General features: G+C 42.0%; 1 protein-coding gene across 3 annotated transcripts in view; it reads right to left on the bottom strand.

Annotated features, from left to right (window-relative positions):
* The window catches only part of LOC140478893 (chloride channel protein 2-like), a 609,305-nt gene that overhangs the window by 12,097 nt on the left and 579,336 nt on the right, over positions 1-17,872 (bottom strand). For all 3 annotated transcript variants that reach the window (XM_072572491.1, XM_072572492.1, XM_072572493.1), the window contains one exon: positions 6,682-6,786. In XM_072572491.1, coding sequence (XP_072428592.1) covers positions 6,682-6,786 — 105 coding nt within the window. The remainder of the gene's footprint in view (positions 1-6,681; positions 6,787-17,872) is intronic.

Consider the following 17,872-nt stretch of genomic DNA (forward strand, 5'->3'; position numbering starts at 1 on the left):
TATACCACATTCTAATTAATGGTTAATATTGATGGTGGCAATAATAACTTGCCAGCAATGTTTATTTAGGTTTAATCCTGTTAGTTTGAACAATTAATCTATTAATCTTTTTAATTTTAAGTATTGAAACTTATAAATCACCATAATATTGCAAGGCATATAATGTTCTCAAATTAACTGAAAGAAGAAAACATATCCCTCGTGTTTAAGAGCACTTTTGCCTCTGCTTTTCTAATATTGCTACTTATTATAGCTCCCTTTAAATGAAAGGAGAATGGTTAGATTTTGTGACACCAAAATGAATAATTTTGGGTTTAATGAATGCGTTAGAAAATGTTTCGCACTTTTATTTCAGTGTTTCCCATTGACAATATGTTGATGAGTTAATCTCAGCAGTATAAAACAAGAAAAGTAGATCATCTTTAATAGACAATACATACAGTTCACTTCAGCTGTAAAATAAATTAGAAATTGTTTACTCCAGATTACGTTTGTGAGAACATTTTGGCAACAGAAGTGAACAGCATGATTTAAACCGAATTCTTCCCTGATGAAATAACAGGTGGCATCAGTGGCATAATGGAAATGTCATGGGACTAGTAACCCAGAGCCCCAGGTACTGTGGGGACATAGGTTCAAATTCAGCATGGCAGCTGGTGAAATTTAAATACAAATTCAACCATTCTATTTTATTCACTCATGGGATCATGGCCAGCATTTATTGCCCATCCTCAGTTGCCCTTGAGAAAGTGGTGGTGAGCTGCCCTTTTCAACCACTGCAGTTTATGTGCTGGAAGTAGACCCACTATGTTCTTAGGGAGTGACTTCCAGGATTTTGGCCCAGTGACAGCGAAGAACGGCAATATATTTCCAAGTCAGGATGGTAAGTGGCTTGCAGGAAGCTTGCAGGTGGTGGTGTTTCCATGCATCTGCTGCTGAAATTTTGAAATGATGGTGACCGTGAAATGTCATAAATTTTCATAAAGACCCCCATGTGACTCCCTTACAAGGTCTGGCGTACATGAGATTCCAGACAAACTGTAACGTAGTTGACTCTTAATCATTCTCCGAAATGGACGGTTAATTCTTAGCACACCCAACCCATGCATGCAAGACCCAAAACATGTGCCCAACATTAGACGTGATCTGTGCTTGGGCAACATTAGTTAAATAAAATCCTGAGCGCTAAAGATCCTGAATTGTTAGGTTGTAGTATGTCATACCTCTGCTAACTGACAGCTACATATATTAATATACCAATCCCTGGCATTTGCAAACAAAACTAACATGATCATGGGTGGCACCTGTTTCAACTTAACCAAACAGATGACGGCTATTTTCTGGTTAATTTCTTAGGGCTATGCCTTGACTAATCAGAGTCAGCAGTTAGAATCTTGTAGGGGTCTGAATGATGTGGGCTATGGCAGAATTAGACAACCATTGTGGCAAGAACCATCGCAATGTCAAGATCATCTCACTCCACCTTTTATGCATTTCACAAGCTGCATGGTGGGAATTTGGTCAGCATGAGCAAGATGCCAATTGACAGCTATTATTGCTCATTAGATTCCTGCTAATGCTAGAACTCGCCTCAGAATATTCAGACCAGATTTGCCAAACAAGCAGGATGTTGGGAAAACTCAACAAGGAAACCTTAGTGAGCAATTCAACTCACCCCAAGGGACATACAATGGGCCAGGCTGTATCTCCTGACTCTTCACTTGCTGTCATAGTTCTTGGAGCATACCTTGATGCTTACAGAATCCTTGCCTTGCCTTGTTGAGCTTTGTCCTCTTAGCCAATGATATGTTTATGTTACTGCTGTCCTGCATAGCCTTTCAACACAGGCACAAAGCCAGAAAAGCTCAACATAGCTCTGAGCAGGCCTCAGTCAAGTCAAAAGGATAGCCTTCACTCAAGGGAACCAGATACAAGTGCAGTCACAGTGAGGATCCTCTCCTCATTAGATACAAGGAACTGAAGGATGGGCAGCACACCACCCACCCTGACTCTTTGTGCCCTATTGTGAGCTGTCTTTTCTTCTAGAATGAGAGAGGCAGGGCTTACAGAGATGAAAGTAGCTAACACAGCTGTTACTTCTGGTGCAGATGGGGAAGTACTCCAGGCAAGGGGTAGGCAGTGCAAAGGTATGCAGGTTTCATGGTGTTAGGGTAGGTGAGGGTGAGTGGGGAAGATGTTCTAGGTATTAGTGGTAGTGGTAAACCATGACCCTTGGTGAGATGCATGTACAGTGGCAGAGATAGAATGAGTGCAAGAGAAAATGGTGACAGTTATACTGGCAGAGTGGTGAAAGACATTGATCTGCTTCCTACAGTGCCAGATGGCAAAGACTGCTTTAATCCAGGTGGGAAATTTGGACCGAGCTAGCATGGTCTGGTCACCATGACACCATATGAAGTGGAAATCCCATCACTGCACTATTCCATCCAGTGGTTTCTCCACATACCTTGCCACATACAGCAATACATGGCAGGTCCAGACTGCTGGTGCTTGTCTGGGTGCACAATTTATAGAGTCATTGTGATGTACAGCATGGAAACAGACCCTTCGGTTCAACCCGTCCATACCGACCAGATATCCTAACACAATCTAGTCCCACCTGACAGCACCTGGCCTATATCCCTCCAAACCCTTCCTATTCATATACCTATCCAAATGCCTCTTAAATGTTGCAATTGTACCAGCCTCCACCACATCCTCTGGCAGCTCATTCCATACACGTACCATCCTCTGCATGAAAAAGTTGCCCCTTAGGTCTCTTTTATATCTTTCCCTTTTCACCCTAAACCTGTGCCCTCTAGTTCTGGACTCCCCAACCCCAAGGAAAAGACTTTGCCTATTTATCCTATCTATGCCCCTCATAATTTTGTAAACCTCTATAAGGTCACCCCTCAGCCTCCAACGCCCCAGGGAAAACAGCACCAGCCTGTTCAGCCTCTCCCTGTAGCTCAGATCCTCCAACGTTGGCAACATCCTTGTAAATCTTTTCTGAGCCCTTTCAAGTTTCACAACATCTTTCCGATAGGAAGGAGACCCGAATTGCACACAATATTCCAACAGTGGCCTAACCAATGTCCTGTACAGCCGCAACATGATCTCCCAACTCCTGTACTCAATACTCTGACCAATAAAGGAAAGCATACCAAATGCCTTCTTCACTATCCTATCTACCTGCAACTCCACTTTCAAGGAGCTATGAACCTGCACTCCAAGGTCTCTTTGTTTAGCAACACTCCCTAGGACCTTATCATTAAGTGTATAAATCCTGCTAAAATTTGCTTTCCCAAAATGCAGCACCTCGCATTTATCTGAATTAAACTCCGTCTGCCACTTCTCAGCCCATTGGCCCATCTGGTCCAGATCCTGTTGTAATCTGAGGTAACCCTCTTCGCTGTCCACTACACCTCCAATTTTGGCGTCATCTGCAAACTTACTAACTGTACCTCTTATGCTCACATCCAAATCATTTATGCAAATGACAAAAAGTAGAGGGCCCAGCACCGATCCTTGTGGCACTCCACTGGTCACAGGCCACCAGTCTGAAAAACAACCCTCCACCACCACCCTCTGTCTTCTACCTTTGAGCCAGTTCTGTATCCAAATGGCTAGTTCTCCCTGTATTCCATGAGATCTAACCTTGCTAATCAGTCTCCCATGGGGAACCTTGTCGAACACCTTACTAAAGTCCATATAGATCACACCTACTGCTCTGCCCTCATCAACCTTCTTTGTTACTTCTTCAAAAAACTTGAATATGTCATGGGTGGAAGGGATCGCTGGTGAATTCCAGGATATCCACTGAGTGGTGAATTGATCTGGGAATAGTGTGTGGCAAAATGGGACAGAAATCAAGAATGGGAGGTATCATGGCAGCAAGGTAGGTAAGCAATGAGGACAGTTTCATAAGATAGAGTGAGCAAACTTGATAGGCCTCGAGGTGACACACCCTCCAAAAAACATGATGCATCTCAGGATCAACAAAATAAAAAGTAAGATTCAACTGAACCTGTCTAGCTTAAATTGAAACAAAGCTCACCAGTTAACTGTCAGTTAGTACCTAACTGGCACATTCTACTTGGCAACACTTCTACCAAGCAGAGTCCTCTTGTTAACCAATTGCCACTCTTTTCTCACATAGTATTAAATTTTGCTTCTCTTTATATTGGTATTTCTTGTGAATTGCTCTGATGAGTGCAAGACAAAAAGCGTTCACAAAATGTGTCTTCTTTCAACAATCATACCATCTGTTAAAGGGTCATTATTATTGGACCACCCTAGTCACAATATTGTAGATTTTGTTCACAAGTCACCTTTAAATCTGCAAATTCCCGTGGTATCTTTAGTGGACCATTGATTATAATGAAAAAAAATGAGCATTTATTCTAGTTTGCAACAGAAAACATATTATTAATTTTCATCTTCGATAGTCTCTCACTATCATTCACTCTCAAATGCTTTGAAAATAAAAATGATTTTAACCTCCAACTTCTCCATGACAACCATTAACATCATTCTGGGTTTATCTGGCAGATGAGACACTTCAACTGAAATTGATGGAAATATCACATGCTTCAGAATCAAATGAAAAGATCAAATAGTCTTGGAAGTTTAAGTAAAATTTGGTTAGGTAGCCTGGTGGCTCAGTGGTTAACTCTGCTGTCTCACACTGCCAGGGACCCAGTGGGGATTCTAAAATTCTGTTTTTTTCTTTTGAATCCAAAGGAGGTAGAAGGAGTGACTACACTGTAGAAGCAATATTCCATAAAGTACAATAAGATTACTTCCCTGTAGGTGATAAAATATCCACAACTTTCAACAGCTTGAGATAATCACACTGTTTTAATTTATAGCCTCTGTGAAATTTTCCTCATGAGTTTACTAATTTTAAGAGCAATATTTTAACCTAACATCCAATTCTGAAGGTATTATTGGTCATTTAACTGACGAGCCATTGCACACATTGTCACAAGGAATTTAATGCAGTGATTTTTATAGAATCAATTGGTGCACTTTATATGCATAGTGATAGGATAGGTCTAATGATTAAAACTGTGCCGTTGAGTTTGTAGACAAAAGAAACAGTGCATCATTCTCTTTCAAAATTTATTTATATTGCACTCCAAACTCTGTGGAGACAAGCAACATGTTTCTTTATTATCTTCCTCTTTTAAATATTTATGACACTAGTTCTACACAGCATTATTTGCAACGTTATTACACTACATGATGAATAATGTGCCTACTGCTGCAACACACATCCACAAATCAGAGATTTAAACAATGAGACTGCAACCTCCATGTTGTCTACATTATGAATTATCCACATTAAGGCAATTACTTTTACTTGTAGCAATGTTTGTTGAAAACCACAGGGAAAATGCATCATTTCTACCATACAATTTTAATGCCAATATGTTTTACAGAATTGTTACTAATTTTCAATGCTAATTGCATATTTCACATCCAAAATGTCAAAAAAATGTATTTAACCCAGTCAGGATTTAAAGCACATAGATATATTCTAAGAGGAATCCTTTATGTTTTTCTTATAGGAAACCTATTTCATAACAATTGCAGAGATGTACCTGCCAGCGAAAATATTAAGAATAGAACCATGCCAAGAACAGTTTGAATGTGCACTGCAGCAGTTATCAGTATATCATCCATCATGCAATGAAATAACATTGCAAGCATTCATTAGAAACACTCAGCTGACACTACTAAAGTAAACCAGGGGGCCACATTTTTACAGCTGACTGTATTGTTTGTGGATCAGGTTAAGGCAACAGCACAGGACGGATCCCTGTTATAGCTGAGGAAGATATGCAGCCTGCCTTCTTAGCCAGTCTGCTGAAAAACCCTGAGTCGAAAAGTGTAGCGCTGGGAAAGCACAGCTGGTCAAGGCAGCATCTGAGGGGCAGAAGAGTCGATGTCTCAGGCATAACCCCTGATGAAGGGCTTATGCCTGAAATGTTGACTTCCCTGCTCCTCAGATCCTGCCCGATCTGGCTCTTCAGTATCTGCAGTCCACATTTTCTCCTAGTTGCTGAAAACCCCTGGCATTTTGTCATTGTTTGGCAAATAATCACCAAAGACCTGCCTTTGAACAGAGAACATAAGAAGAATGGAAACAGCAGCATGAAGAAATCTTAACTAATTCAAATAAAAGAAAACTGCGGGTGCTGGAATGAAACAAAGAATGAAAAGCCTGCAAACTACTAACTAGTTGGGTAGAATGTGTAGAGAAGTGACATGTTACTATTTTGGGTTTGAACAGTTTTTCAAAACAGAAGCTTCTTCCTGTACCATAACACAGTTCAGTTCTATAATAGTGAGACAATCCATTCCATAACATTTGAGGTAAGTATTATTCCCATACTTTCACAATTGTGCATTCAAAAACAAAACCAGTATCAATTTCTCAGGTGAAATGCTTCATTGACAATTGTTTTTAAATAGCACAATTAATTTCAAAAACACAACTAAAATTCAAATTACATTTAATGGAATTTATGTACTAATACAAAACTAAAACCTAGAGCCCTGAATAATTACTTAACTAATTTATTTATCTGCAGTTGCTTGGCTGATTTGAATTCATTGATGCAAAACCTGCACTAACTGGCTCTAGCAATGTGAAGTCAACTTAATTTTTCTTGCCTTGTGTAGTGACGTCCATTCTACAAGTTGGAAGGGTGCTGGGTCAATCTTACAATTGTTGAAGTCCACTTGCTCTTCAAACTGTTTGTCCTCCCATTCAGCAATCTATAGAAATATTATTCATTATTAAATTTCTGTTACAATTTTTGAAGGATTCTCAAGTCAATTCAGTACAGCAAAAGGAAATAGAATTCCATTCAGACAATTGCATGTGACATTTTCCTATGTGGTGAAGGCTTCACTCTAGCATTCCATCCATTAATTCTGGAGATCAGAAGTAGAGAATAGAAGTTATAATTTTTCTAGTGTTTAACTCAATATCAATTCCCTATTTTCTCAAGTAACCTTTATTGATGTTTTGTTGTGATGCTGACTTATGATCTCTAAGGTGGAAATGTGAACCAACATCTCAAGCTCTTTAACTGCTTCAAAATCACAAATATTAATAATTATGCAGGAGACAGCTATGGGAATTTAGCTAAAATATTTGTTTACTATTGTATTTTCAGTTGTATATGGAAGCAGATTTCTTATAATACATGACAATGTATTATAACAATATTCATAAGAATTTACATGACATTGTTACATATTTGTCTTGACAGAGGAACCTTGATTATCCGAATGAGATGGGTGGCACACTTTCGTTTGGTTAATTGATTCAATGCCTCTCCTCTGGGGCTTGAAGTTTTCTGAAGTTTCCTTTTTCCTCACTCTGCCTGCCTTGCTCCCTCTCTGTCTCAGGGGTTGTTTCTGAGCAGAGACACACTTGTGTGTAAGGGGCCTGCAGCATTGCTGAAGCCTCTCGCACCCCCTTCCCCCACCATCAGTTCACTGGGATTGACACAGCGAGCACTTGCTAAGTCCACTCCCCCAGCACATCACACGCCCCCACGCCCTGTCTGCCCCAGTGCCCCAACCCCACCCCCTGTCTGCCCCCACAACACCTGCACACCCCCCACCGCTCCCCCGTTTCCGCCCCCCCCCCACCCTCAGCAGTATTTCAGTAAGCCAGGTTCATTTTTAATCATTGTAAACAAAAGGCGCGATCAGTGTTGAAACACCTCTTTGATGTAATGTTTCCATCGGGACCTTGGGGTCTTCTCTGGATAATCCAAAAATTTGGATAATTGATATTCAGATAATCGAGGTTCCTCTGTATGTAACTCTGTGGAAGACTTGAATTCAGTGCAAAATATCAGATATGCTAAGAAAACCAATACACCTTTGGGAACTTCATTACTCTCCACTTATACAGCTTAAATGAATATAAGCATCCATTCTTAATATTCTGCATGTAAGTAATAACTTTGTACACACTTAATCAGAACTGGTCACACAGGACTTAATAGAAATCACACTACTGTACACTAAATCAGGAAAAAAGTTGTTATTAAGTTGCAAAATATGCTGGGACATCGGTGTAGATGTAGTTAAAATTAACAAGAGAATTCAAAATATGTTTGTTGCTTTATCTATCACACTATCTTCAATCTTAAGCATGAGGGAAGCAGGGTTGTAATTACTAGATAGACACTGACAAATTATCACGTACATTTATTTCATAATCAGGGATCTGAAAGATCATTAACTGAAGGGCAATTAGGAATGGGCAATAAATCCTAGCCTAGACAACAGCGCTCACAACTCATGAATAAATAAAGACTATTGCTAATTGTCTCACAATCATTTTTCCACTTGTGTTATCTTTTTAACAAGCAAGATGGAATTAATTTACCTGCAGACACAGTTTTCTAAGAAAGTTGAACTTAAAGGTGGAATTAATTACCTTAATGGAACTGAGTTGGCTTCATGAGAAAGTTGAACTTCCACTTAATAATAATGTTAAAAAGCTTTAGAGTTAATAGAAATCTGTGGACTTTGAGTACTTTAGAAAAGTTACAATATTTATTCTGGCACGATTGAATTCACATGATTTTTAAGACAAAATGCCCATATTTGGCATCTTGTAAAAATGTCTCTCACAGAAGACCTGTATCTGAGTATTTCTTGGTTCAAATTTTGCGATCAGTGACAAAGGAACAGAATGTGTGGTTTCACGATACTGAGAGTAGTTCACAGAACTTGCATCAACATTTCAGCACAAACTTTCTGTTACTGGGTGTTTGATTCAGTGTGATGTCCTCAACAGCATAATTGAAGCATTGAGAGTAGGACATGAACATTGAGACTTTTAATTGAATTAGGTTGAAGAATCTCCACAGGACCTGGCTATTATACTATTGTATTGCTGGGTTGGAGGAGTTTCAATAACTCTGGAAAACTGCTCACTATAAAACACACAAACTTTATAAGAACATTATTCTCACAACATTAACACTGTTTTACATTAACTTCTTTCCATCCTACTTCCACAAACTCAGCAATCACACGAGTGTATGTTATCTCCTTCTATAACTTCACAGACTATTACAGTTAACCCTTTATTGGGCTATATTGGAGTCCAACCAACTCCATTCCAATACATCTCCCCACAAAACTCTGTTCAGACTTCAGTGTTCTTTGAGATTCCTGGAAACAGTGTTTCAGTCCCCTAGGTATCCTGAACATTTTCAGTTGATTTATAGCCTCATAAGAAGTGTAGTCTTTTTGTCTTTTTAGTCTTTTCATAATCTTACATGAATATAATTCTTTGTTCTCTCTCCACATTCACTTCTTGGTTGCTTTTCTTTCTCTGTTCTCTGAATTTTTGAGAAAGTGACTTTCTCAATCTCCAGGACTAATCAAGAATAGTCAGAATCATTGTTGCATCTGACAGGTTTGATTGAAATTTGAGGAACTGATTAGATGTGTGGATGACACTAGTTCACTGCATGTAATTTACATGGACTTCAGGGAAACCTATGACAAGATCTCACATGGGAGCCTGGCCAGAAAGGTAAGAGGCCATGAAATCCAGGGCAAATTAGATCCACAGTTGGTTTAGTGGCAGGAGGCAGAGGGGCATGGCTGAAGCTTGATTTCGTGACTGGAAATCTGTGTTCAGTGGCATACACCAGGATTCTCTGTTAGTTCCCTTGTAGTTTGTTGTGCACATAAACGATCTGGACATGCATGTAGGAGGTTTGATCCATTGGTTCACAGATGACATGAAAATTGGTTGTGTGGTAAACAGTGAGGAGAAAATAACTAAACTGCAGGATGAGTTTAGTTGAGTAGAACAATAGCAAATGGAATTTAATCCTGGAAAGTGAGGACTTTGTGAGGACTAACAAAGCAAAGGAGCATGCAATGAATATAGGACCCTTGGTAGTATAGAGAATCAGAGGGATTTGGTTTGCATGTCCAAAGTAAAAGTTGTGTTTATAAACAAAACTTGTTCTTTGGTGAGTAATTTTGATTCTAAAACAAATACATATCCTTCAGAGTTTGATTTCCTGAAAATAAACACTTTGGCCAATGCGTTATTCTTGAGGATGAAAGGTCTTTTCATTCATTTGCCTCAGTGTTACCTAACCAGATAGTAAGAGGTTCAACTTGGAAATTGTCTAGTCTTTCACCTCTTGCTTACCCTCTTCCTGATTGTGATAATGTGTCAATATAATTATGTGATACAGCTGATTCTTTTCGCAGTGACCTGGGCTGTCGATGAGATAATTCACTATAGCAATTGTTTGTTTGGGGCTCTTGTGGCATAGTGCTAGTGTCCCTACCTTTGAGCCAAGAGACCTAGATTCAAGTCTCACCTGCTCCAGAGATGCGACATAAAATCGAACGATCTTTTTGACCACTGAACTTTCAATGGCTCACATTGTAAAACAGTAAATTAGCACAATATCCTCTGATTGAGAATGCTTATTTCATGCTTGTTATGATACTCTTAGTTTTTTTAAAGCTACTCTTCAGGCTCCTTTGAGCCACTCACAGAGCAAAGGTACATAGTGTAGTGTACATTGTTCATACTTCAGTCCTAGAAAAAACACCTTTACTTTGATTAATTTCAGGTGTCCCTCATCTCATTGATATGAAATAATTCAGAGCTGCAACTTGATCTGTTGTACTGGCAGTCAGGGCTCCTCTGTCTGTACTAACTTGGTGTATCCCTCATTGCAACTTCCAGCAATCTGCAGCAAGATGTCCTATCTTTGAACAATGGAAACACTTCGGCCTTTGGACATCACTTCTGCCCTCAACACTTTCCTTTCTGAACTGTGGAGGAGATCCTTGAGCCTTTCTGGTTGTTCCCTCTTGTCCCAGGTTCCATGCCTTCCATTCAACTTCCCATCTTGGATCCTTCTTGACTTTATGGGAATGACGGCCAGACAATTTGGATTTGTGGACCATCTTATGATTGTTGACCATCTTCTCTGCAAGTCTTGCTGTGGTTAACTTCTGGCTTTCTAAGCATGTTCATACTAATGAAGAGAGTGAATTTCTAATTTCTTATTGGAGAATTACTTTCCTTCAGGTCTCAGATATAGTTATTGCCTTTAACACCTTCATCAAATGGGTCAGAGTTATTTTGCTTTGCTTTCCCAATTTATATGTAAATCTGCCCAGGCTGTGTATGGATATTTTCAATATACCTGGTACCAACTCGGAAACACCTAGAAAAGACTTTTTGTCAATTTATAGCCTTTGGATGCCTCCTCAAAAATCAAGACATAATTTCATGAGCTTCTCCTGGCAGCCTGCCTTGTATGAGCAACGTCCAGTTTTCCCTTGTCCACCTCATTTGCTTAGCTATCTTTTCAAAAGTGAAAAATGCCTCAGCAACACCTTCATCAAATTTTGTGAGGGATTGTACAAAATTAATCAGCTCGATCTTGGATTAGATTCAAATCTTTCCTCATCAGAATGTTCTCTAGAGTCAGTGGCCACATTTTTTAGTTCTAGTCTTTTCATCCGGTATTCATTTTCTTTAGCCCAAATTGCTTTTTCCTTTTCTTTTTCCTCTTTCTGAAGTGCTCAAGTTTATGTTGTTTTTAAAAATCCCACTTCATTCTCTATTTCAAGCTGTTCAGCAGCTTTTGAATTTTCACTAATTCAACTGACTCACTATTCGGTTTGCATTAGCATTCTTCCAATTTCAAATGCTGTCCTATTGCACTAATTACATCTGCCTTCTTAGGCCAGATTTTAACTCTTATCCTAATTTGCCAGCCAATTCAGTCATCCTACCCTTGATAAATCTTTTCAAATTATTTGGAGATAAATATTCCACCTCTTGTAGTCTTAGCAACTGTCAAAGTTATTTTGTTATTTTAATGGAGTAGAATTCTGGTGTATTTCCATTTACCCTTTACCAATTATTAGTATCCACATTTCTATATAAAAGATGTCCTTGTTGAGTGTCCTAACTAACCCTTTAATTTTATGTTATGACCAAAACTTGAGAGATGGAGGAGATTGATGGGAAAATGGTTGCTCTTTGGAGCAGTAGGACAAAAAACCAAAAATATGCTTCCCTGCTACCAAATAACTTAATTAAAATTAAATATCTTCGACATCCCAGGTTTAAACTAATAAGATTTGTCAACCAGGTGTTTTAATATTGGTGCCAAAAGAAGCATTGTAGATGGAATCATGCAAAATGTAACAATAAATTAAATGATTGGGCAAAACTGTTGCAAAAGGGTTTCCATGCAAGCAAATTTGAGATCATTCAGTTTACACATACAAAGAGATGAATTGAGTGCTTTCAAAATTGTGAAAAACGAGAAACAATGAAAGTCATGATACATACGCACCTAGGCAAACAGACTATTAAAATGTCACGAAGACAAAGTTAATAATCAATAAGGTTAACAAAATAGTGGCCTTTCTATCTAAGAGACTACGACATAAGGGGGTAGAAGGAAGTTCATAGAAAGTATTAACTATCCGAAGTTCTGGTTGCACCATATTTAAAGGACTGAGAGTAATCATAAGCATCAAACCTGAGGAAATTTAAATCGTCAGGCATTGCAGGAAGGGCAATGCAGTAAAAATACCACAATTCCAAGAGATATAGGGAGCAGCCATTTCATTAAAGTTTTTTTTTTAAGATTAGGGCAAACTACAGTGGCTCAGTAGTTTGCACTGCTACCTCACAGCCCCAGAGATGGGTTCGATTCAATCCTTGCGTGACTGTGTGGAGTTAACAATTCTCCCCATGTCTGCATGGTTTTCCTCTGGGTACTCCAATTTCCTCCCACAGTCCAAAGATGTGCAGGTCAGGTGGATTAGCCATAGGAAATGCAAGATTACAGGGATAGGGTCAGGGGGTGGGATGCACTTTGGAAGATCAGTGTGGACTCAATGGGCCAAATGGGCTGCTTCCACACTGTAGGGTTTCTATCATTCTACCTCGGCATCAATGATATACGTTCACAACTATCTGACAGAGAGTTCAAAACTTTGATGATTCTGGAATCTGGTGTCACCATTATCATATTTAGAGGTGACTGAAAAATAGTGGCCAGAATTTATATTCCCTCCCCTCTGACTTATTTCAAGCATTTTGAGTAAATGTCATTAGCACTCATTATGTATTCAATTCATGCATGTTTTCCTTCTTCAAAGGAAAACTGAACCTAATGCCGTAAAATAAGAAAGCACTACCTGGTATAATTTGGTACCACTTACTAGACTTCAAATCTCAATATTCTGAATGCAGTCCTAGGATATTTAATAGCTTTGTCACTTTATCTAAACATTGGAAATGGCTTGCCTACTATCACTCCAAAGTTCCTTTATAAACCTCCTTATACTAATTCAATTCAGCGATAGCTAACTCAGCATTTGAACTGCAGTAGATAAAGGCTAAAACTCCAGTGAATAACATTAACTTCAAGTTGAGAAAAGTTCCATCAGTTGTTGGTGCTAATACTGCAGTAAATTAAACAGTATTTTATGCCAAGGAGCCCAGTCCTTTCGGTCTAGCTAGCTATTCATTTCCTGAATATTGTGGAAGCTAAGAATACATTCTGACTCAGTCTGTGGTTTGCAATTGCTTAAAGGCATATTCAATCAAAGGGCACAACTTTACCAGGACTTTGGAGATGAACTGGGAACAGAAAATTGTGACTGTAGGTATTGTAAAGGGAGTCAATGCCTACCCACCACAGGATTTTCTTAAGGGCAGGCACCACAACAATGTCACCAAGTGCCAATTGGAGGGTGATGGTCAGTGAAACTAATTGATATTCATTAGCCAATTAAAAGCCATTTTCTTGCACCATCGACATCTTACCATCTTTAGAATGGGTCCCTTTTAATGGGAAGAGTGTGAGGTACACTTTGGCATGGAGAGGCTTAATGGCTGACTCAGAACAACAAGGAGGTCATGGTGGCAGTGACTACCCCCGAGGCTCTGACACTGGCATGAATTGGAGGTTCATGCTTCCAATCATAGGGTCTGTGTGCCCGATTCTGACAGTACATAAATCACTTACTTGGCCTTTGAGGTCATCTCAACCCAGAGGCTCTCTGTTCTTCCACTTGGAGCCTCAGCAGCAGCCACCTCAACTGGTGATGCTATTGAGGCTGTAGAGCTACTGGTGCTCTGACTGGTCTAGCAATTCTGAGAAGGGAGCCGCCATGTATTGAAAAGACTCCATGTTATCGAAGAGGTGGTGCTGGAGGTCTTAAAACGCATAAAGGTAGATAAATTCCCAGGACCTAATCAAGTCTGCGTCACTGACTAGTCCAGAAGTCATTGCCCATCCCCAATTGTACTTGAGAAGGTAGTGCTGCTTATCTTGCAGAACTGTTACATCCCAAGAGGAGTAAGTACATGAATAGCATTGTTAGGAAGGGATTTCCAGGATTTTAACCCTATGATAATTTGTGACTGGGAGAGGATTGTGCAGGTGGTCGTGTTCCCTTACATTTGCTGCCTTTGTCTTATGAAGTGGCAGAGGTTTCTGGTTTGAAGGGTGATGCTGAAGGAGCTGGGGTGAGTTGCTGCAGAACATCTTGTAAACTGCACACACTGCTGCCTCTGTGCATTGGTAGTGGTGAAAATGAGTACTGAAGGTCATGGATCATATGTCAATCAAGTTATTTTGTTCTGCATTTTGTTGGAATTACACCCATTGAGTAGGTTTGGCTTTGGTGAGGTGAGTTATGTGCCATGGAATTCCTAGTCTCCAACTTACTCTTGTAGCCACATCTATATGGCTAGTTCACCTCACAATTCCTCATGCATCACATGTGACATCACTTCCACCCTTCACATCATCGCTGATGCCACATGCTCAGTGACTTCAGCCACCCGTACTGCCTTGGTCACCACCACTTCCACCCCCACTAGTGCCACTCACCTGCATTCTGCTGACATGCCCCCCACAGACCCCACTGTCACTATCCCCACCCCCCAGAACCCCGAGGGAACACTACCCCTGCTCATGACTCCACCCCCATTCCCCCCACCATCACACCCACTCCAGTTACAGGTTCCACCCCCACTCCCAGCTCTACACCCACACCAGATCCCAGCTCCCAGCCCTGCTGAGTTTTCACCATCCCTCCAGACTTCCCCCTCACTGAGGATGAACGATCAGTCCTCAGCAAAGGACCGACCTTCATCCCCCTCAGTCCACGCATCAATGAATTTAATACACGCTGTGACATCGAACAATTCTTCCGCCGCCTCTGCCTCCGAGCTTACTTTCACAATCAGGACTCCCGCCCACCTTCCGAGGACCCCTTCGCCCACCTCCAACACACTGCATCCACCTGGACACCCCGCGCTGGCCTATGACCTGCCCTTGACCTCTTCATTTCCAACTACCGCCAGGACATTAACCGCCTCAACCTGTCTACCCCTCTCCCCCACTCCAACCTCTCACCCTCACAACGCGCAGCCCTCCAATCCCTCTGCTCCAATCCCAACCTCACCATCAAACCAATGGATAAAGGGGGTGCAGTGGTCGTCTGGCGCACTGACCTCTACACCGCTGAAGCCAAACGCCAACTCGAGGACACCTCTTCCTACTGCCTCCTCGACCATGACCCCACCCCCATCACCAAACCATCATCTCCCAGACCATACAGAACCTCATCACCTCAGGAGATCTCCCACCCACAGCTTCCAACCTCATAGTCCGGGAACCCCGCACTGCCCGGTTCTACCTCCTTCCCAAGATCCACAAGCCTGACCACCCTGGCCGACCCATTGTCTCAGCATGCTCCTGCCCCACTGAATTCAGCTCTACCTACCTCAACACTATCCTATCCCCCCTAGTCCAGGAATTCCCCACATACGTTCGAGACACTACCCACGCCCTCCATCTCCTCCAAGACTTCCGTTTCCCCAGCCCCCAACGCCTCATCTTCACCATGGATATCCAATCCCTCTACACCTCCATCCGCCATGACCAGGGCCTCCAAGCCCTCCGTTTTTTCCTCTCCAGACGTCCCCAACAGTACCCTTCCACCGACACTCTCATTCGTTTGGCCGAACTGGTCCTCACCCTTAACAATTTCTCCTTTGAATCCTCCAACTTCCTCCAGACCAAAAGGGTAGCCATGGGCACCTGTATGGGCCCCAGCTATGCCTGTCTCTTTGTTGGCTACATAGAGCAGTTGATCTTCCGTAATTACACCGGCACCACTCCCCACCTCTTCCTCCGCTACATTGATGACTGCATTGGCACCACTTTGTGCTCCCGCGAGGAGGTTGAGCAATTCACCAAATTCACCAACACATTCCACCCTGACCTTAAATTTACCTGGACAAGCTCTGACACCTCCCTCCCCTTCCTGGACCTCTCCATCTCCATTAATGACGACCGACTTGACAATGACATTTTTTACAAACCCACCGACTCCCACAGCTACCTGGATTACACCTCTTCCACCCTATCTCCTGCAAAAATGCCATCCCGTATTCCCAATTCCTCCGTCTCCACCGTATCTGCTCCCAGGAGGACCAGTTCCACCACAGAACACACCAGATGGCCTCCTTCTTTAAAGACCGCAATTTCCCTTCCCACGTGGTTAAAGATGCCCTCCAACGCATCTCGTCCACCTCCCGCAACTCCGCCCCCAGACCCCACCCCTCCAACCGTAACAAGGACAGAACGCCTTCCACCCTACCAACCTTCACATAAACCAAATCATCCGCCGACATTTCTGCCACCTCCAAAAAGACCCCACCACCAGGGATATATTTCTCTCCCCACCCCTTTGCGCCTTCCCCAAAAACCGTTCCCTTCGCGACTACCTGGTCAGGTCTACGCCCCCCCTACAACCCACCCTCCAATCCTGGCACTTTCCCCTGCCACTGCAGGAACTGTAAAACCTGCGCCTACACCTCGTCCCTCACCTCTATCAAAGGCCCTAAAGGAGCCTTCCACATCCATCAAAGTTTTACTTGCACATCCACTAATATCATTTATTGTATCCGTTGCTCCCGATGCAGTCTCCTCTATATTGGGGAGACTGGGCTTCTCTTAGCAGAGCACTTTAGGGAACATCTCCGGGACACCCGCACCAATCAACCACACCGTCCCGTGGCCCAACATTTCAATTCCCCCTCCCACTCTGCCGAGGACATGGAGGTCCTGGGCCTCCTTCACCACCGCTCACTCACTACCAGACGCCTGGAGGAAGAACGCCTCATCTTCCGCCTCGGAACACTTCAACCCCAGGGCATCAATGTGGATTTCAACAGTTTCCTCATTTCCCCTTCCCCCACCTCACCCTAGTTCCAAACTTCCAGCTCAGCACTGTCCCCATGACTTGTCCGGACTTGTCCTATCTGCCTATCTCCTTTTCTACCTATCCACTCCACCCTCTCCTCCCTGACCTATCACCTTCATCTCCTCCCCCACTCACCCATTGTACTCTATGCTACTTTCCCCCCACCCCCACCCTCCTCTAGCTATCTCTCCATGCTTCAGGTTCACTGCCTTTATTCCTGATGAAGGGCTTTTGCCCGAAATGTCGATTTCGCTGCTCCTTGGATGCTGCCTGAACTGCTGTGCTCTTCCAGCACCACTAATCCACTTCAAGTTCTGGTCAACTGTAAGCCCCCCCAGATTGCTGAAAGTGGGTTATTAGTGGTGATAGTGTCATTGAGAGTTAAGGGGGAGATCGTTAGATTCTCTTATGTTGTAAATAGTCATTGTCTGGCACATGTGTGGCTTCATCACTACTTGTTCCTTTATGAATCAAGCCTGGATGTTGTCTTGGTTTGGCTGCTTATGGACGTGGACTGCTTCAGAAAGTGAGGAGTTGTGAA

This window comes from Chiloscyllium punctatum, chromosome 6 (assembly GCF_047496795.1).
Source record: "Chiloscyllium punctatum isolate Juve2018m chromosome 6, sChiPun1.3, whole genome shotgun sequence".
NCBI classification, from domain to species: Eukaryota; Metazoa; Chordata; class Chondrichthyes; order Orectolobiformes; family Hemiscylliidae; genus Chiloscyllium; species Chiloscyllium punctatum.